The 21,773-nt window shown below is 43.8% G+C and overlaps 1 protein-coding gene across 1 annotated transcript in view; it reads left to right on the top strand.

Annotated features, from left to right (window-relative positions):
• The window catches only part of VSNL1 (visinin like 1), a 120,648-nt gene that overhangs the window by 35,653 nt on the left and 63,222 nt on the right, over window positions 1–21,773 (top strand). The window contains 1 exon segment of the mRNA NM_174490.3: window positions 14,485–14,651. Within this exon segment, the coding sequence (NP_776915.1) occupies window positions 14,490–14,651 (162 nt within the window). The 5' untranslated portion in view covers window positions 14,485–14,489.

Genomic DNA, 21,773 nt, shown 5'->3' with positions numbered 1-21,773 from the left:
GGGCAAAGCTCAGTAAACAGGGTATGGTGATGCAGATTTAAGTCAGTTGCCTTCTCCACTGAGTTCCTGGAGATTTAGTCATTGTCCTCTTCTTCTTAGAGAGGGAGACACCTTACAAATGGAGATATCCCTCAGAGACGTAAATGTCTGTTTCAGAAGAGTAACTTCTATTTGGTTTTCAGAGATTCTCCTATGTCTGGTGTTTATTAAAAGTAATCAGCCTAAAATAATCTTTATGCCAAAGAGGCATGTTTTGAGTGACAAATTCTATTCCTCTTCACCTCAGAGACTCTGACACACAGGGTTCCCCTCCCAACCTGTGTCTCCCATCACTGCCTCTCCAGGGTGAATGTGGGTGAGGAGGCGACAGACTCGGGGTTCTTCTGAGCTTCTCTTCCATGTTCATCCCTTCACCCAGAGCTAACCCTGGCTTCAGAGCTAAAGGTTTGTTGTCTCCCCACACCTGGGCTTCCTCAAGGGTAAAGTGATTATCATGTTCTCCTTAGCTTCCAGTTCAGACTGAACCCTGAAATATTGCTGTGAATTAATTGTTTGAAGAAAAAGTGGCTTTAACTGAAAGCACCATAAAAGTTCTCTTTCCACAGTTCCTGAGACTGATTGTTTTGTTAACAAAAGACATTTCATTTGTTAGTTGAAATTATTTATGTACTTTCTCTCTGATTATAAATGTTATATGTACACATTATAAAAATTCCAGAACGATTCTGAGCAGTGAAATACTACCATTCTACTGCCAGCAGTAATAATAACTACTGTTAAGACTTCATCATAAATGATGTACTGCCCTAACTTTCAGTGCACAATAACTTGAGCTTGAGCACGTACAGAGTAAAAGCAAGACAATACGACATACACTGTTTTATGACTTGTGTTTTCTACTTAAGAGTTTATTGCAATGTCTTCTCTCTTTTTTTTCTTTTTTGGATCTCAAGAGCACACTTATGATAATCATATTCCTCTGTTCATGGCATGCAATCATCGTCTATATTACAAAGTCCCTCTGGTGTTTTATTACATATTTTTATCTTCTGCACTCACTTCCATTCTTCTCCTCCATTCTATTTTATTTAATGCATTTCTCAGTGAGTTTTTATCCTTGCATATATACATTTGTTTTGTTTATTTGTGTGTTTTAATTTAAATAAATGACACTGACGCAATACTAATTCATCCCAATCAACATAGATCTACATTACCACTTGTAATGGCTTTGTCATTTCCATTGTATAGTTCTACCAAAATCTATTTAACCAGTTGGTTTTTTTGTTTTGATGGATACTTAGGTTATTTTTTTTAAACGTTTTTCTAAAATTATTTTAAACAATGATGGGGCAAACATTCTTTTGTATATGTCTCTGCAGAATTGTGATTATTTCCTTGAAATAATTTTGTGGGACCACTTTGTGAAAAATCCTTCATTCAGTTTTTTCATTTTTCATCTCCTAAAGTAGTTTTGTTACTGATTCCTAGAAGTTCCCCACCACCACCCCCCAATCCTCTTTCACTCTCTCTTTCTCCCAAAACTTTGCTGGTCTTTCTCTAATGGCACTAAGCACAGTTATTTTTGATCTGTTTCTTGCTTTTCATTCAGCTAATAAGCTCTAGCTCCTTGTCGACAGAGATCACGTCATAATTAATTGATCTGACAACATTTTCTGGGCACCTGTTCAGAGCTAGGCTCTGAACTGGATGCCAAGGGGAACATGACGGTCTATTTCCCCTTGAGGAAGCCCAGGTCTGATGAGACAGCAGACATGCCTTATGGTGACCACGTCATGGGCAGGTGGTGTGGTAACAGCAGTGTGTACAAGAGTCAAGGTGAGAAAGAGGAAACCAGACAACAAAGTCACTGACGAAGATCCCCATCTGTGTCTGGAGTAGACATTGGATTAACTGGCAGACCAAAGTGGACCTGATGGGACTGCCCTCAAAGTAAAAGAAACAGCTCGTGAACAGCCAGAGACGTTCAAAATGGTAAAGGAAGTTGGAGCACAGGGTGGGAGGGTGGACAGAAAGGTTCCTGGGTGGGGGCCAGAGTAGGTCCAGGTGAGGACTGAGTCAGAATAAGGACAATGGGAGGCCACTGTGGGGTAAGGCAGAGCAGTGATGTGATTGGATTTCAGGTTTTAGAGAAAAGGTCACTTTGTCTGTAGTGTGGAAGATGGATTTCAGGAGAGCAACACAGATGGATTTCAGTAGAGGCTGTTGTAGTAATCAAAGTGAGAGATGATCCTGTCCTGAACTAAAGTAGAAGCAACAGAGAGAAGCAGATGGAACTTAAGAGACAGTTAGGAAGTAGCGTCTACACACTATTTAACTGGATGATGGACTAGATATAGCATTACGAAGAAGAGGACAGAGTCCTGGGTAACCCCCAGGCTACGTAAGAGACCCTGGGTAGGCGGTGAGGCCATTTACACAGTGAGGAGCACAGGAAGATATGTGGAGTTTGATATGGTTGTAGGACAAAGGTAGAGGGTATGTTCTCCAGTGTTCGGGAAAGGCTCACCATAAAATGAGATTTGAGAATCAGTTCCAGTTCCAGTTCAGTTGCTCAGTCGTGTCCAACTCTTTGCAACCCCATGAACCACAGCATGCCAGGCCTCCCTGTCCATCACCAACTCCCGGAGTCTACCCAAACCCATGTCCATTGAGTCAGTGATGCCATCCAACCATCTCATCCTCTGTCGTCCCCTTCTCCTACCCTCAATCTTTCCTAGCACCAGGGTCTTTTCAAATGAGTCAGCTCTTCGCATCAGGTGGCCAAATTATTGGAGTTTCAGCTTTAATATCAGTCCTTCCAATGAACACCCAGGACTGATCTGCTTTAGGATGGACCGTTTGGATCTCCTTGTAGTCCAAGGGACTCTCAAGAGTCTTCTCCAACACCACAGTTCAAAACCATCAATTCTTCAGCGCTCAGCTTTCTTTTTAGTTCAACTCTCATATCCATACATGACTACTGGGAAAACCACAGCCTTGACTAGATGGACCTTGTTTGACAAAGTAATTTCTCTGCTTTTTAATATGCTGTCTAGGTTTGTCCTAACTTTCCTTCCAAGGAGGAAGTGTCTTTTTATTTCATGGCTGCAATCACCATCTGCAGTGATTATGCTGCTGCTGCTGCTAAGTCGCTTCAGTCGTGTCTGACTCTGTGCGACCCCATAAATAGCAGCCCACCAGGCTCCCCCGTCCCTGGGATTCTCCAGGCAAGAACACTGGAGTGGGTTGCTATTTCAGCCCCCAAAAATAAAGTCAGCCACTGTTTCCACTGTTTCCCCATCTATTTGCCATGAGGTGATGGGACCAGATGCCATGATCTTCGTTTTCTGAATGTTGAGCTTTAAGCCAACTTTTTCACTCTCCTCTTTTAATCAAGAGGCTCTTTAGTTCTTCTTCGCTTTCTGCCATAAGGGTAGTGTCATCTGCATATCTGAGGTTATTGATATTTCTCCTGGCAATCTTGATTCCAGCTTATGCTTCCTCCAGCCCAGCGTTTCTCATGATGTACTCTGCATAGAAGTTAAATAAGCAGGGTGACAATATACAGCCTTGACGTACTGCTTTTCCTATTTGGAACCAGTCTGTCATTCCATGTCCAGTTCTAACTGTTGCTTCCTGACCTGCATACAGGTTTCTCAAGAGGCAGGTCAGGTGGTCTGGTATTCCCATGTCCTTCAGAATTTTCCACAGTCTATTGTGATCCACACAGTCGAAGTCTTTGGCATAGTCAATAAAGCAGAAATAGATGTTTTTCTGAAACCCTCTTGCTTTTTTGATGATCCAGCGGATGCTAGCAATTTGATCTCTGGTTCCTCTGCCTTTTTCTAAAACCAGCTTGAACTTGTTTACCTTTCTAATATATGTTAATATTGAATAAAACTTTGTTAAATAAATGAACAAATTAAATTTTAGTATCATATATCCTTCAAATGTAGAATAAGAAATGGCAAGCCGCTCCAGTATTCTTGCCTGGAAAATTCCATGGACAGAGGAGCCTGAAGGGCTATAGTCTGCTGCTGCTGCTGCTGCTGCTGCTGTTAAGTTGCTTCAGTCGTGTCTGACTCTGTGCTACCCCATAGACAGCAGCCCACCAGGCTCCCCCGTCCCTGGGATTCTCCAGGCAAGAACACTGGAGTGGATTGTCATTTCCTTCTCCAATGCATGAAAGTGAAAAGTGAAAGTGAAGTCACTCAGTCATGTCTGACTCTTTGAGACCCTGTGGACTGCAGCCTAGCAGGCTCCTCCGTCCATGGGATTTTCTAGGCAAGAGTTCTGGAGTGGGGTGCCATTGCCTTCTCCAGGAGGGCTATAGTCTATAGGGTCACAAATAGTCAACCACGACTGAGCACATCCTTCAAATGGACTTCCAGGTGGCATTAGTGGCAAAGAAGCCACCTGCCAATGTAGGAAAAATAAGAGATGTGGATTTGATCCCTGGGTCAGAAAGATCCCCTAGAGAAGGGCATGGCAACCCACTCCAGTATTCTTGCCTGGAGGATCCCATGGACAGAGGAGCCTGGTGGGCTATAGTCCCATAGGGTGGCAAAGAGTTGGCCATGACCAGATCGAGTTGGCAGGCATGCACGCATCCTTTAAATAGAGCATTTTACTTCTATCAAGTCACGTTCGTCTGAGAATTTCCAAGTTCTCTGTATTTAAGTCCCACCAACATGAGTTAAAGTAGTTTTAGAAATACTGTAGAGATAACATGGTAAGAGCAAATGGTTCTCAGAGGGGAAAGGCCACCAACTGAAGAGTCAGAAGACTTGCACGTCTCTGCCACGACTGGTAGACAGTTGGATGCATCCGTCGCCCCTTGGAGTATCTCCTTACTCTGCAGGCAAGGAGGGGCTCAAACCACTGATGCTCCAGGCTGCTCCTAGCCCTGTGCCTAAGGATGTGCGGGTGACATCGGTGCCCCGGCCTGTACTTCTCTCTCACAGCTCCCTGCCATTCGGAGATAAGGGCCATGGCTCTTCCCCACTGCGACTTGGCAGCACAACCTGGAACACAATCTGTTGGACAGAAGGGGGTGATTATTAATGAACGCATTTCCTCTGTGACCTCACCGGACTAAGCGAGGCTCTGACACTGCCAGAGGCGGCCCGTTTCCTTTCACAGAAATCGCTGCTCAGAAACACATAGCATGGTCAGAGGCAAGACCCAGGGGGAAGTGAAAAATAAGACTCAGAAAAGTGGGCAGTGGCTTGAACAACTCCCAGATGAAAGGTTACTAGCTATTAATCAGCTCACATTCTGTTCAGTGGGTGAGCAAGGAATTGGATGGAAGCTTCAGTCAACAGTTGAGGCTTCATCAGGACTGTGGACTCCTCAGATGACTTTCCTCTGTCAGGTTGGGTATGAAGCACTTTTACTAACAGGAAAGAAGCAGAGGAAATAGGACCACAGTAGAACTGTCCGTGTGTGACTATGTGTGGTCTTCCGTTTGGTGGCACTTGTGGTCAAAAACCCACCTGCCAATTTAGGAGACTTAAAAAGATGGGGGTTCAATCCCTGGGTCTGAAAGACCCTCTAGCGGAGGAAGTGGCAACCCACTCCAGCATAATTACCTGGGAAATCCCTTGGACAGAGGAGCCTTGTGGGCTATAGTCCATAGGGTCGCAAAGAGTCAGACATGACTGAAGAAACTTAGCACACATGCATGCACGCACGCATGCACGTACTTCTGTTTATGCACACCAGGCCTGGTGTAGGTGTCAAGGTTAGAGTGACACCTTGGTGTCTAGACCTGAATCCTGAAATGTTGGCCTCTGCCTCTTCTGGAATAGCCCAGTTTCCTGGGTCCTATGCTGAGGGTAATAATAGCTACTGTTTGTTGAACGCCTGTTGTGTGGAAGGCACTGGTGGAAGGAATTCAGCGTGTTATCTCATTAATTCTCATAACAGCTCAGTGAACCAATGTCATCATGTCCATTTGACAAATGAGGAAACCGAGGCTCCAGCGGGCAAGTAACTTGTCAAAAGTCACACACCTTGTGTGCAGCAGGAGCTTCATTTGATCCCAGGTCTGACTCCAGCACACATGCCCCGCCCCCCACCACTAAACTAAGTCCAAGTGCAAAATAAAAGAGGCACGTGGTGTGATAGAAAGAGTAGGGAACCCGCAAAATGAGGTCGAAGGGGAAACTGGGTCTGAGTAGAAACTTTCCCAAGGTCGTAGCCCAGCACCTGGTCATGGGATGTGGCTTCTGTCTACGTGGCATTTCCAGGTGTTCAGGAAGTGTTGTCTGTGTAGAGAACATGAGGGGGAAGATGGCAGTTGAATCTGACCCTTAAGGGCTTATAAGGCCACTTGATTCCTCGCAGATCAGAGTCCCTGAGCACCTGGCCACCTAGTTACCAGATGGGTTCAGTTTGGAACCACCTAGTCAGATCCAAGGGCTAATGTCCACTGGCAGCTCCTGTCCTGGGGTCAGGGTGGGCTGTCCCATCCAGCTGGTTCTCCAGGGCCCCTGCAGCTCTCAGACCCTCAGTTGTAGAAGGACAACTCAGGTGGCAACTTGACTGGGGGCAGCAGACACGGGCCTGGGGAGGAGTCCACTGTCCACACCTCGGTCATGGGATGCTCTTCCAAATCCTGCAGGGTCTAGACCCTTGGCCCATCTTAGCGCCCGAGGATCACTGGCCTGGACATTGCAGCAGCCTCAAATCTTATTGTCAAGGCTTGGTAGCCAGGGCGCCGCTAGAGCCTGTTACTAACTTGCTGTAGTCCCCGGGTTTAAGTCCCCTGACCTCCCAGGCTGCCTCTAGAAAGCAAAGGGATTGAGTCGGACGGTGGATCCCTGGGGCCCTCTTGTGCTTTCACCTTCGTGTGCGCATTTATTATTCTTTCTGGAATAGAACTCCTGTCACTTGCCCTAACAGTGCCTCTGCCACTGCCATGAAATGGAAATGAGGAAATGTTTTTCCTCATTTATGACAAATCAAATAAGTACTCTTGCCTTATCTTGAGTCCTCAAGGATGTAATCTCTGCCCCCTGCCTGTTTCATGCTTGTGGGCTAGGACTTGTGCTGTCATCCCAGGAGGTTCCCAGTTAGAAGTAAGGTCAGCAGAGAATGCCCCAAGAAAGCCTGTCTCTTCCTTTCTGAAGCTGCTCTGGTCCCCAGAGGTGGCATGAAATGCCAGCCTATGATCAGCACTCTCCTTACCCCCTGGGAAATGCTGCTGGGGACTTGTAAGTACTTGGCTTTCAGGAGATGAAAATGAGAAGAACAGAAAGAACCAGAAGGACACATTTGCCTTTGTAAGAAAAGAAAACCCCACACAATGTACTGGGAAACTTTGAGGCTTATTCTTCAGGGCTGTTTTAACAGTCTCTGAAAACTAGCAACCTAATGTCATTTGTTTATGGGATCCAAGAGGGGTGGTAATGGGGATTGTTTCAACATCCTGGCTCGGAGAAAAACACGCCTCCTGGCCGATGGACTGTGTGTGTTTGGCATGAGGACAGCGTGCTGTGGGGCTGAGAGGGTGGGGGCACCCAGTTAGGTAAGGAGAGTCGGGGTTCTCATCATGGTCATGCCATCAGTTGTCCGTGTGATCCTGGAGGAACTTTAAATGCACCAACCTACAACCAGGGAGCTTAAAACAGAATAACCCAGAGGCAGGTCTTTACAAGCTTTGATCTTCTCTGGTTGTGTGATTTTTAAAACCTTAATGCTAGTCCCTGGACCTTGAAACCACATCAAGGATGCCAGATGGAAGGTGTGAGGGATTAGAGACAGCAGGGTTATGTCTATGCTGCTGTGGGCATTTTCTACCTTGATTTTCATTCGTATTTTTCATCAGTGATTCCCAAATTGACTGAGAACCATATTTACCTGAGTTGCTTGTTCAAAGTACAAGCTTCCTTCTAAGTGAGGGTCTCTTGAAGCTGTATTTGTAACAAAATAACCAAGGATGATTCTTGTACATAGGCAACTTAGGGACACATTGCCTAAGAATTTTCACCTGGGGACCAGTCACAGGTAAAATTGCCTGATGGGAATGTGTCTCTCTGTCCCTTGTGCTCCCTGGCTTTCAGCTGTGACCATTCATCTCACCAAGCCCCACATTCCAAGAGGTGTCTATTTCATCCCGTTCTGAGCCCTTCAAGGCTGAAACCATGTCTTCTTTTCTACATTCCACTGTGCCCAGCACAGGGCCTTTTTCACAGATGATGCCTATAACGTCCACTGAACTGAGTTGCCCAGAGAGTTTCTATCTGCCTCAGTTAACCAGACCATTAGTCATTATTGGTACAAATCCATGCCTTTAGGGACAAGGAGGAGAGGAGAATTTGTAGAGACGTACCACAGAGAAGACAGCATGAAAACTGAGCCTTGCAGAAGGAGTAAGATTGGGCAGGTGGTAAGAACAAGAAAGGGGAATCCAGGCAGAAGTTTAAGCGTGAGCAAAGCCAGGCTCCTCCAATTATTTCCACGTTCAGGTAAGGATCCCATGGCCCAGAAAGAAAGCCGGATGTAGCCTTTGGAGGCAAGCCAATTGGAAGTCTTTAACTTGTACTTTCGTACTTACCAAACTTAGGTTGCAAATCAGGGATCAGTGGGGTCGGAAGGACCTTAAAGATTATCTTGTGCAACTCATTCACTTTTCACTCATTCAGATCTGGCCCAGGTTACCTGACACTAGAACCACCTTAACTCCATTCAAGACTCCTTCCATACCGGGCACTGTTGTATGTTCCTTAGGCCTCCCACCTGAGCCCCTAAAGAGCTTTCGTCCTCCAATCTGAACTCAATTTCCAGGACTATTTCCCTATCAGTGGTGCTCACCCTGCTGTCCACCTGCATGTGAGGTGGCACCATCCCCAGCTCAGCCCCCCAGTCTTTACATGAGCCTCACCAAACTCAGACAGGCTGATGGCCAGGCTCCTAGGAGAAGCCAGGCGTGCCATTCTGGGTGCCTCAATGCACACAGCAAGCCTTGGTGTGACCTGAGAAGCTGGGCTTAGATGTCAGAGTAGGCAGGGGATAGGTTCAGGGCAATACACACACACACACACAAACATACATACACCATACAAAAATATATTTAATTTGAATCCTCTTCAAGACCGAAAGGGTCTGTGGAGGAAAGAGGGTCATGGGAGCTTTCCAGGCCTTCTGGGGGGTCTCTTTCCCCTTCTAGGAAGTTTCCTAGTTCTCTCCTTAGAGCATTCTTGCACGTGTCGCCTCTTCCGTACTAGAAACCTGTTATCCAGACAGGGTAGGAAATGGATGAGAAGTGGCCAAATGCAAGACAGGAAGACCAGTTAAGAGGTGGTTGCAGTATCCAAGTAAGAGATGACAGTCTGGAAATCAGTGGGGTTTGAGACAACCCATTTACTCTGTACTTGTGGCTCAGCTAGTAAAGAATCCGCCTGCAATGCGGGAGACCTGGGTTTGATCCCTGGGTTGGGAAGATCTCCTGGAGAAGGGAAAGGCAGTGTTCTGGCCTGGAGAATTCCATGGACTGTATAGTCCATGGGGTGGCAAAGAGTCAGACAGGACGGAGCCACTTTCACTTTTCAAGCTTTCTACTAGCTCTGGAGCTAAGGTAAATTACTTCATCTTTCTGAGGAGCTTCAAACTCCTCACTAATAAAAGGGATGATAATTATCTCTTCCTAACAGCATTGTTTGGAGAAGGCAATGGCAACCCACTCCAGTACTCTTGCCTGGAAAATCCCATGGATGGAGGAGCCTGGAAGGCTACAGTCCATGGGGTTGCTGAGGGTCGGGCATGACTGAGCAACTTCACTTTCACTTTTCACTTTCATGCATTGGAGAAGGAAATGGCAACACACTCCAGTGTTCTTGCTTGGAGAATCCCAAAGACGGGGGAGCCTGGTGGGCTGCCGTCTATGGGGTCGCACAGAGTCGGACACGACTGAAGCAACTTAGCAGCAGCAGCAGCAACAGCATTGTTATATGGGTAAATATTGTTACACAAAAGCCTTTTGCAAGCTGTAGTGTATAAATATGTGGTCTTTTCTGGCTATCAATTGCACTTTGGTGCCTTGCCCACGGGTCTGTTCCTGGTGGTTTTCTCTTGCCCATCAGAACCCTTCCATCAGTCCCATTTTGTGCCTAGTGCAAATCTCTCTCTATGATAACTCAAACCGTAAGGAGTGATTTGATTTGGGGCTGGGCTGCCCTTTATCTTATAGCCTGGAGCCCTAGCCTAAAAATAATACACTCCTGTTTCTGTTCCCTCACTTCTTAGGTAACAGACTCTCAAATACCGACTGGCTTTCAGGGAAAGAATCCACAGAGCCAACATGCCCTGACTCCTTAGAGACAAGCCACATGGAAGTCCTTGACTCGTATTTTCGTACTTCAAAAACTTATGTTGCAATCAGTGAACGGTGGGGTTAAAAGGACCTTAAAGATTATCTTGTCCAACTCACTCATTTTTCAGTTGGAGAAGCTGAGCAACAGAGGAGGAAAAGATCTTGCCCAAGATCAGGATTTAACTGGAAACAGGGCGAGGATAAATACTCCCCATTATGTCATGGAAGCTTTAGGGAACATGTTAAGCTTTACTGTCATTTTTACCCTTCTTTTCATCCCAGTCTCATAATGAAGACTACTTGGCCCACATCATTGCAACTCCAGTATGGTTGTTGTTATTCAGTGGCTAAGTCATGTCCAGCTCTTTCAGACCCTATGAACTGCAGCTCACCATGCTTCCCTGTCCAGGCTATCTCCTGGAGTTTGCTCAAACTAATGCCCATTGAGTTGGTGATGCCATCCAACCATCTCATCCTCTGTTGTCGCCTTCTTCTTCTGCTCTCAATCTTTCCCAGCATCAGGGTCTTTTCCAGTGAGTCAGCTCTTTGTATCATGTGGCCAAAGTATTGGAGCTTCAGCTTTAGCATCAGTCCTTCCAATGAATATTCAGGATTGATTTCCTCTAGGATTGACGGGTTGGATCTCCTTGCAGTCCAAAGGACTCAAGATTCTTCTCCAGCACCACAATTCGAAAGCATCAATTCTTTGGTGCTCAGCCTTGTTCATGGTCCAACTCTCACATCCAAACATGACTACTGGAAAAACCGTATAACTTAGCACCACATTTGTACCTCATACCGAGGATGCTAAGACAAAGGCACAGGCCCTGCTTCAAGCTATGCACAATGTAATGATGAAGACAGACAAGGAAACAATCTCTTAGAAGGGCAGTCTCTTTTCTATACAGTTAAATGAAATATTCCTCCCATCTGCCATCTGCACCCTATGTTTATACTTATGGTTGCACTAACTTTCCTCATGTATAGATTATTATGAGGTTGATTTTCCCAGAAAGAAACATACCAAATCCCATAACTTAATGAAAACCAGTGACCAGCTCCTTTATAGTGGCTCATGTATCCTTCATTCATTCCCTCAAAAAATATTTGTTGAGCATCTGGTATGAGGTACCAGGCTGCAAAGATAAAAAAAAAAAAAAAAAAAAAGCAGTCCTCTCAAGCAACTAACAATCCAGTAGAGAAATAATGATCATGGAAGCTTTTATAAGGGAAGGGAGATGCCTAGGACAAAAGAAAGTCCTATGGAAAGCCTTGGAAAGTCCACAAAGATTTCACAGACAAGGAGGTATGTGAAACTGAGACTACCTAAAGAAGTATGCTGAGCAGACAAAGGAGGATGAAATTCCAGGAAAAGAAACAGCACATGCCAACCATGAATGTGTGGAAGCATGCAAGTTCTGGGACCTGTAACAGTTGATTATTGCTGGCATGCAAAATGAAAAGACAGGTTGGCAGAAAGTGAGTTTATGAATAGGCAGGACTGTGCCATGTCAGCAAGCTGGGGCTACATCCTGTAGACAATGGAGAGCTGCTGAGGGTTTTAGGGAGAAGATCAGATGTTGAGGTTTGCACTTCAGAAATGCCATCAAGCAGCCATGCAGAAGCCAGGCTACAGTTAGAGAACACAGTGAGGATTACTAATCCAGGCAAAACCTAAGAAGGGCAGTGGCAGGCTGCTCAGATCCAGGCCAGAACTTGATTTTCTATATGAGTCACTCATTTCCTGGCACACCTGAGTGATGATACTGACGATGACCCATAACCAGGTTGCATGAGGTTATGTATTTGAGTCTCCAAAACTGTGATTCATGGTGCTAATGGTGTTCCCCTTATGTATAAGAGGCCATCCTCTCCTGGGTCAACTGAACAGTTTAAGGCATCACAGTGATCCTTGGAGAATGCAAGTTTCCTAGCTCAAGAGAGAAGCTGACACACTGTTGACCTTCTAATGGCCCTTGGGAGAGGAGGTTTTTAATAATGCTTAATCCATTTTCCCATCATTCACATAAACTCACTTCTGAGATTGTGGTTTTGGCAAATCTAACAGGCTTTTCCAAACAAGAGCCTGGCAAAGTGATTGCTCTCTCATCCCTTCTTTCAGCACCAAAGGACTGATTCAGCCTCTCAAACCTTCCTGCTTCTGCTCCTGTTCCTTCTGCTGAAATATCTTCGGACCACCTATCTCTGGGTAGTTGTGCACTGATATCTTCCTTACAGTTCCAGGTTCAAATTCTAGCTCTGGTTGTATGACTTGTACAAGAAGGCCACTCTAATCACTTGCTCAGTTGTCATGGGGCTAGAGGTCAAGTTTATGAAGTGTTCAACATACTGTCTACCCCCCAGCCACTGTCAGGGTTCAGTAGCTATTATTAGGTGAGATTCTAGTTCAAAAATGACAATTTGTACTTCTCTACTGAAAAGAGCAAAGAGAAGTAGTGAAAGGTTGGGTAATACATCTTTTGATTATCAAGAAAACCCTGAATTACAGTTTTCTTACCCAGATTAATTAAATCTGACACCTGAGTACCCACTTGATTTCCATACCCAGCTGTGGAATCCCACAGAAACTTATAATTAAGAGACAGTTGCTAATAAGAGACTTGGAACTTGAAATTAAGAGCGAAAATAAGTAGAGAAACTCCGGAGGTCATTGTTGCTGATCCTCAGGTCCTTTTCTCAAACAGAAGCATTTGAAAGCAAATGGCCATCTTAACAGCACTGTTTTACCGTGTATTCTTCCCAAGAGGAAATCTCCTGAAAGCAGCAAGAGTGGTTTGGTTTCATTACAATGAAAGAATTGTGCAGTGTTAGGGCAGGCTACTGACAATAGGTGTGGAATCTGTTTTAGAAGAAAGTAATAAAAAATAATAACAACAAGGTATGTGGTAAGATTACCCCTCTTGGGCTATTGCAAGTGTGGGCCTGCTGAAGGCCTGGTAGAGAACCTGTCTCCAGCACGTAAAAGGGCTAGGTCTGCTTGGGTAAATTCTTCTAAACCTATCTCCTCTAACAGGACTTTAAAGATCTTGTGATACCTTTCTTGTTCTGGTGACCCCTCGTATTTTCAAGTCTAACTTGATTTTTAAATCACCCTGTGGTTAATTTGTTTTGTTTTCATTCCGTTTTGTTACAAAACAACAACATTAAAGGGGAAAAGCTTAAATTTTGGAATAATTTTTGGTCTTTGTTTACCTACTTATTTCTTAATTAGCCATCACAGTAAATCTGAAAGAGTTTTTTAGTTTTTCTTTTTTTAATGTGTGCTTTATTGGGAAAGAAATTGACGATAAAGCAGATAATTAATATTTCTCTAAGCAGCACACAAGATAAATGGCTGGCCAAATCAGGGATAACTCTAAACCTATGCTCTGCCCACCTACACTTGAGAGTGATGTTGGTCACACAACCTGGCCCATGATTGATATATTTTATATTTTATTTTATGCACTTATTTTTACTTACTAGCAGTAATAATAAAATAATGAAATTATATCAACTGAAATTCACTAACCAATCTTAAAAAAAAAAGCCACCCAGAGGTTGTCAACACTGAAGGCAATGTTGTAGGAAGTCTCTGAAGATGAAAAGAGAAATAGAGAGCTAATGTGACCAGTAAAAATGAGCTGTTTCCATTTGAAAAAGAAAAAACAGCAGAAACTTTAGAATTAGAACAACCACCATTGCTGATCATGTTTTCAAAGCCATTTTTTGATGATTTGCCGATAAAGCCTTCTTATTGTTCTTGTCAATAGCCCCACTTAGTAACCCTGCAAACTAAATGCAGAATTAGGTATCTGGGCAGTAAGTGCTAAGGAATCATAATTCATAAAATGAGATTATAAACAGTTTCCATATACTTTACCTGAATAGCATAAAAGGAGATGATTGGCTTTCCTTGTGGGAGTCAATGTGTGTAAAAGATGACACATGACGAAGGAAGATAAAGTCAGTAGCCTTTTGAGAAATCTTTTTCATGCATCTCTTTTCTAGAATATCAAATAGAAGGAAACAGATTTGGGAAGACTGATCAGACACGCTAGAGGGACTTCCAACCAAGGGACTGCTCAGAACTCTAGCTTGGCTCCTAATCAAGCTTGAAATGATCACAGGCACAGCACTAATTGCATTAATTTGCTTTTCTTCAGGCAGAATGGGGAAACAGAATAGCAAACTGGCCCCTGAAGTGATGGAGGACCTGGTGAAGAGCACAGAGTTTAATGAGCATGAACTCAAGCAGTGGTACAAAGGATTTCTCAAGGACTGTCCAAGCGGGAGACTGAATCTCGAGGAATTTCAGCAGCTCTATGTGAAGGTAAGTTGTTTTTCAACCTTTTTAAAAATTTTTTCAGGCCAGAAAACCTTGTCTTCATCAACTATAGCTTCACATGGAATTATAACTCCAAGTAGCCAGTTTGTTTCAACTCTAGTGGTTTTCCACCCCAAAAGAAAAATGGTCATTTTTTTTAAAATGTAAAGGAATGTGTTTTATTCCAGAGATAAGTCAAGAAATTTCTGAACAAGAAGAGTAATTGTTCAATCAAAACACCAAACAGAGTTCAGACTTTGACAGCATCTGGTAAAGAAGAGTAAAAATCCCAGATAATAGTGTTTCTTGATGATTATGGACAAGCAACTAATTGCATCATTTTGCTTGTTAAAGGTATCTACACGTTTCTCCGGCTCCCCTGGTAGCTTAGCTGGTAAAGAATCCGCTTGCAATGCAGGAGACCCCAGTTTGATTTCTGGGTTCAGAAGATCCCCTGGAGGAAGGCATGGCAGCCCACTCCAGTATTCTTGCCTGGAGGATCACCATGGACAGAGGAGCTTGGCAGGCTGCAGTCCATGGGGTCGCAAAGAGTTGGACATGACTAAGCGACTAAGCCCTGCATAGCACACCTCAGTCAAAGAGGAAGTGCATGGGAGGGCTTTTGCAACAAAGGTTCCTTTATATGCAGATAAGAAAAATATATAGATCCCCAAAGCTTTGAATTTAAAAGGAAGTAGGGAGTTCTGATGTATATTAAGGTCAGCATGGATGGTCGTCTACATTTTATCAAGTTCTTAAATATGAACTCTTCCCAGCATTTTCTACTGTTTAGAAGTTAAAATTCCCCCATTGTTGTTTAGTGACTAAATCGGGTCCAACTCTTTTGCAACCCCGTGGACTGTTGCCTGCTAGTCTCCTCTGTCCTTGGGATTTCCCAGGCAAGAATACTGGAGAGGGTTGCCATTTCTTTCTCTAGGGGATTTTCCCAGCCCAGGGATCCAACTTGTGTCTCCCGCATTGGCAGGCAGATTCTTCACCACTGAGCCACCACAGAAGCCAAGGACATTAGATAAAACCGTTCAATGAAAGGTATTTGTACCGCAGTGATGTTTCAGTTTTGCTGAATTTATCAGTTGTATTGGTTCTAGATTTGACATGATCTAAGACATTCCTTTTTCTTTATACTTGGATAATTTGTGGCTTGTGGAAGAAATGCATTGTTTTTCTTTTAATTTTTTCTGACTAAAATACCAAATATATAATAGTGCTCTTATCATTTAAATGCAGCGAATACCAATTTGAGCAATATGATCCATCCACGTGCATGTATGTGTGTTGGGATGATTATATAAAATATTGAACATTGTCATTCTCTCCTGAAGTTGAACATCTCACATAGCCTTTGCTCCAGCAATACCATCCTGTGCATATAAAAAAGGTATATATAAGAATGCTCATAGCTGCACCGTTCACAATAGCAAAACTGGGAAACAACCCAAACGCCCATCAAAAGGAGAGTGGAAAATAAACTGTGGTATACTCACACAGTCATCCAAACAGTGGAACTTCAGCAACACTGAAACATTAAGTGCTCAAAGTCAGTCTCAAAATACTTTAAATTAAACACAGATAAGATAAAAATATATTTTATAGAACTACAAATAAAAGCAATAAAATCACACAAAAAAGAAAGCAAGAGAGTGATGAAGACAGGATTAAAACCTATGGTTGCCTCCCATGCATAAGAGGCAAAGGGTGAGATGGAAGTTTAGCCACGTGGTTAGATACAGATTGTGTCAAAGTCTTAGCCACTGCTTTGGGGGCTGGGTTTGCAGGTACTTATTAAATTACTCATTTTATTAATGCAACAAGCACGGACCACCAGTGAATGTCAAGAATCCATGATTATCATGAATCTAGTGCTGACCTCCTGAGAGCTCGAGGTATCTATAAAATTCTCTCCTTGCATGTGTGTAGAAAGGACAAAAAGTGGCAGGTATGCATGTTATAAGATCACTGTGACATTTCTAAGAGGATCTGAGCCATTGGTTTTAGTGTGTAGAGATCTTCTATATGGAAGCACTGAGAAATGCATTTATCATTGACATAAATAGACATAAACTGCTTTTGCACAGAAGTGGGATGGTCATTTTCCTAAATTTTTATACCACTCTCCATAGCTTTCAAAGTCACATCTTCTATCGTTTTATTACCCAGGAGTGAGCCTGTGCCTCCACATTGTCTTCCCTCAGCCCCAAGGAAAGTACAAATAAATGAGATTTGTCAAAGCCACTTTCCTCTGAGGAAAGGTCATGCAGGCTGTCACTCTGTGTTTAAGAGAGCTGTGTGTACCACGTTTCTCACTATTTGTTTACAGTGAGAGCGATTTTGCCTTTGAAGAAATAGTTCAAATGCAGGAAATGAAGTATTTTATTTACATGCTGGAGGGACTCCACACGGAAAATAAAATCCACCTCAAAATAAGGGAGGAGCATGTATAAACATTAAAAATCCCTCAGCGTTTTATGGTACAACTGATGTACATGACCAACATCAGCCCCCGTTTCTACCTTCCCCAGTCCACCTCAGAGTAGACTTTTTTCCAAGAAGGTGAAGTTTTATCCTGGTAGATGGAGTTTAGATTCTTGGCAGACTCTTAACAACCATATTTAAACTCAGCCACTGCTCTGGTTATCAAATAGTCAGAAAGTAGGCAAAGTCTTCCTCTCCTTTGAGAGTTGTCCAAGGACAAAATACAAAAAAGAATCACAGAGGAAGTATGCCACTTCCTTCCACAGGGAAAAAGAATAAAAGAAAGAAAGACAGGTCTGATAGGTTAGAGGGGAGAGTAACAGAGAAAGATGTGGTTTATGTAATGAAGGCCCAGGAGAAGGGCTGGGAAGAAAACTCTTCCTTTAATGCTGCTTAAAAGTACAAATGTTCACCAAGGCAGTCTTCATCTTGGTGAATAGGCATTTTTCAGTAGTCCCTTCTGTCTCAGGCTGAACGGTGAGACATCCTGGAATCCAGCTGAGCGAACAAAGCGGCCGGTGGCCTCTGCCCTCTATCTGTGAGGTCAGCCTGGTACATTTACTGTTACTGACCTGACCCCGTTTAGGCTTCAGGAGAGTCACCTCACTGCTGTAGCGTCAGCTGTGAGGAGAGCGTGGGGTGGAGCAGGATAACCAGAGAGGCCCCTGCCCCCGCCACCCCCTGCAAGGCCGGGAACCACAAACCCTCAACTTCAAAAGACTTTGTATGCAAAATATAAAGAAATTCCATCCAGTCTCTCTTTAGAACTGTCCAAAACTGAAGTTCAGAAAACGTAGATAATTTTCCCAGTGTCACAAGAAGACTGGTGATCAGGACAGACATTAAAGATGGGGTACCCTGACCCGCCCAGCAGCCCACGGCTCTGCCTGTCCCCTGGATTCTCTTGGCAGCCTCTCATCACCCTCCCTCCAAGCCCCTCCACCGTACAACCTGCTGGAGTGAGCCTTGAAAAACACGGGGCTGGGCATGGTCCTTCCTGGTTGTGGCTGGTGGTAACCGAACCAGGCTCATTTGCCTGACGCATGGCAAGCCAAACGCTGAGATGGTGAGGTTTGTGGCAGGGAAAGAGCTGACTCAAGACAGCCAGCCAAGGAGCTGATGGACAAAACAGCCAGGAGAAGGAGTCTCAGACCCACTGCCTTGAAGGCAAAGGGCGTGACATATTTATATATAAAGAAGCGAGGTTGTCTGAGGCCTGGGGCAAGGTGATGCGAGCAGAGAAAAGGTGAGTTATCAGCATTCGGTGCAGATGTGTCCGGGTTACATGCTTCTTCATGGGATGCATGTTCAAAAATGGAGGTGCTTTAGCAAGATCTGAGGATGGATGTTTTGGCCCTCTGACATCAAAAAGTCACTCATCAGACAACTGTGCAGGCCCAGTTTTAGTGTCAGCGGTCCCTACCTGCTTTAGTCAGCCTGACTAGACAGGAGTTGACGCCAAGTTTCTGGAAAACAGCTTAAGTGCCTGTTGTTCCTATAGTGATCCGTAGTCAGAGGAGTTATCTATAGGAGTGGTTAAGAAGTGTTGTGATATTATTACCTCGCTATGTGAAACTTGGAGGGAATGCAATTAAAGAAAAAAAAAAAAACTAAACCAAGCTTAATCAATAAAGGCAGGTTACAAGCAGGGTTTTTTTGTTTGTTTTTTTAACAGTCTGTTCCCTTATCTGCTGTTCTGTGGAAGTCAAGGATTTCTGTTAACCCTATGGGGCACAGTTTTGCAGGTTTCATTCATCAGTCCTGTAGAGCAGGAGTCCCCAGTCTCTAGGATTTAATGCCTGATGATCTGCGGCGGAGCTGATGCAATAATAATAGAAAGTATTAATAACAGAAATAAAGTGCACAATAAATGTAATGCACTTAAATCGTCCTAAAATAATCCCACCCCGCCCAGTCCATGGAAAAATTGTCTTCCACAAAAACTGTCACTGGTGCCAAAAAAGTTGGGGACCACTGTTATAGAGGACAGTCAGCTCACTTCCATTAACATAAAACCTGGTGGCTAGCACAGGGCCTGCCACAGAGCAAGCATCAGTGTTTGGTGAGTGCCCTATAAATAATAAACACTGGCTGTGTATCTCCTTTTTGGGAAGCCTTGTGGTGGAGGCATAGAGAAGCGGCTAAAGGATAGTCCTGCCTGCTCTTCAGGAACTCAGAAGCTAATTGTAGAGACACAGTTAACCACAAGCCAAGGCAGAATGACACTGATGCATGTTGTTGGGGCACAAGCGGAAGGTAGATGTAATTTCATGATGGCATATTAAAGTAAGAAGTTAATTAATGCAGTGCAAATAGCTTTATCTGTACCATTTTTCTAGATTCCACTTGTTCAGTCACTAAGTCATCTCTTTACGACCCCATAACTATATAGCACGCCAGGCTCCTCTATCCTCCAATATCTCCCAGAGTTTGCTCAAAATTCATGAGTTGGTGATGCTATCTAACCATCTCGTCCTCTGTCATCCCCTTCTCCTCCTGCCCTCAATCTTTCCCAGCATCAGGGTCTTTTCCAATGAGTTGGCTCTTCCCATCAGTGGCCCAAGTATTGAAGCTTCAGCTTCAGCATCAGTCATATCAGCAATGAATATTCATAGTTGATTTCCTTTAGGATTGACTGGTTTGATCTCCTTACAGTTCAGGGGACTCTCAAGCGTCTTCACCAGCTCCACAATTCAAAAGCATCAATTCTTTGGCTCTCACATGCATTAATACACAGTATTTGACATATGTGCACTGCCACATGTAAAACAGATAGTGGAAACCTGCTATATAGCACAAGGAGCTCAGCTCGGTGCTCTGTGATGACATAGATGGATGGGATAGGGCGTGGGCTGAGAGGGAGGTCCAAGAGGGAAGAGATATATGCATACATATAACTGATGCATTTCATTATTCAGCAGAAACTAACACAACATTCTAAAGCAACTATACTCCAATTTTTTTTTTTAAAGAGAGTAAGTTTTAAAAAATCATGGGATTTAGAATCTGACAGACCTGAGATTCAATCCTAGCTGTGCTACATTTGCCAGATCTCTGCCTCTCTGAATCTGTTTCCTTATCTACATGATGGAAATAATAAGCCCCGGCCTGTCACCTCAGTGGTGGAGTCCCAAAGGAAAGAAAGGAAGTGAAAATGACTTGCAACCTATAACAAGATGTTTTTGCCATCATGATAGATGATCTGCTCATTTACTCTCAAAGAACCAAGGTGGAAAATAGGTTTTATTTCCTGTGCCAAAGGCAGTGGCAGCATAGAAGGGTCTATAGAGGAGGAAATGAGGTTCTGCGGAGGTTCAATAGGAAAATGAGCCTGAATCGAATAGTGTTGTCTACCATGTTTCCAGGGTAGCAGGATCCACCATGAGGCTACATCCCCAGCCCTGAGATTCTTAGCCACTGAGTTCTGTGCTTTCTCCAGCACAGTGGCCTCTCCCAGCTCCCTGCTACCAGGCAGAATAAGGCATGGTGTTCCAGATCTTCTGTATTCAGTCCCACCAACCACTTGGCGTCCTGTCCCCCACACACCTCCACCTGCTTCTACCTGCTCAGTCTCTACTGCATATTATTTTGCAGATGAAGAAAGAGATAAATTCTCAGAGGTAACTAAATAGCCAAAGATTGTTCTTCTGGTTCTGTTCTGTGCTCATTCGCTCAGTCGTGTCCAACTCTTTGTGATCTCATGGACTGTAGCCAGCCAGGGTCCTCTGTCCATGGGATTTTCCAGGCAAGAATACTGGAATGAAGTGCTATTCCTTCTCCAGTTGATCTTCTTGGTCCGGGGATTGAACCTGCATCTCTTGCATGTCCTGCATTAGCAGGCAGATTCCTTACCACTAGTGCCACCTGAGGTCTAGCCCAATTCTCTTGAGCCACTGTTTTTCCACCAAGCAAAAACAATTGCACCAAATTTTCTCCTCAAGAGTGTTAAGTGATAGGCAACACTTACAGGTGTTAGGGCCCGAGGCAGGTGGGAGGGCCCGAGAGTGCCTTTGAACCATCTCTAATCCAACAGTTTGAATTTTAGTAAAACTTATTTACATATAACAGAAGAGTTCTTGCCTAGTGATTCCATGTGTCCATCCAAGCGGTCGTTTCCTGAATAGCTCCTGTAATTTGGTTTTTAGAAAATACTCTTGCTGCTTATCCTTCAAAGACTGGGTTTATCCATTCATTTAGTCATTCAAGGCCCATTTCCTTTATGCTTTCTGTAACATGTTCTCTGTCTTGGGACTTGCCCTTGGTAATCTCAGAACCTGGTAGAGCTGGAATATCTTTTTTTTTTTTCTGTATAATGCTTTTCACTTCACAAAACTATGTTTATTTTACAATAAAATATAATTGGAATTCCATTCAGTGAGCAATTGTCGGGGCCTAAAACTTAAGAAATACAAATCTCGACCCCAAAATTCTGATGATATAACTACCCAGAGACAAGGATTAGAACAAAAATTTTTTTAAATGCTATCATAGAATCAGGAGCATCTAAACATTTGATGATAAAGACATTTTAATAGAACAAGAGAGATTTTCCAGATAATAGCGCATTATTACCTAATTCGCTAAAGGGCTCCCTGGGTAGCTCAAATGGTAAAGAATCTGCCTGCAATGTGGGAG

Source organism: Bos taurus, chromosome 11, assembly GCF_002263795.3.
Source record: "Bos taurus isolate L1 Dominette 01449 registration number 42190680 breed Hereford chromosome 11, ARS-UCD2.0, whole genome shotgun sequence".
NCBI classification, from domain to species: Eukaryota; Metazoa; Chordata; class Mammalia; order Artiodactyla; family Bovidae; genus Bos; species Bos taurus.
Note: the sequence above shows the minus strand (reverse complement) of the source record. Positions and strands in the feature narration are given on the sequence as shown.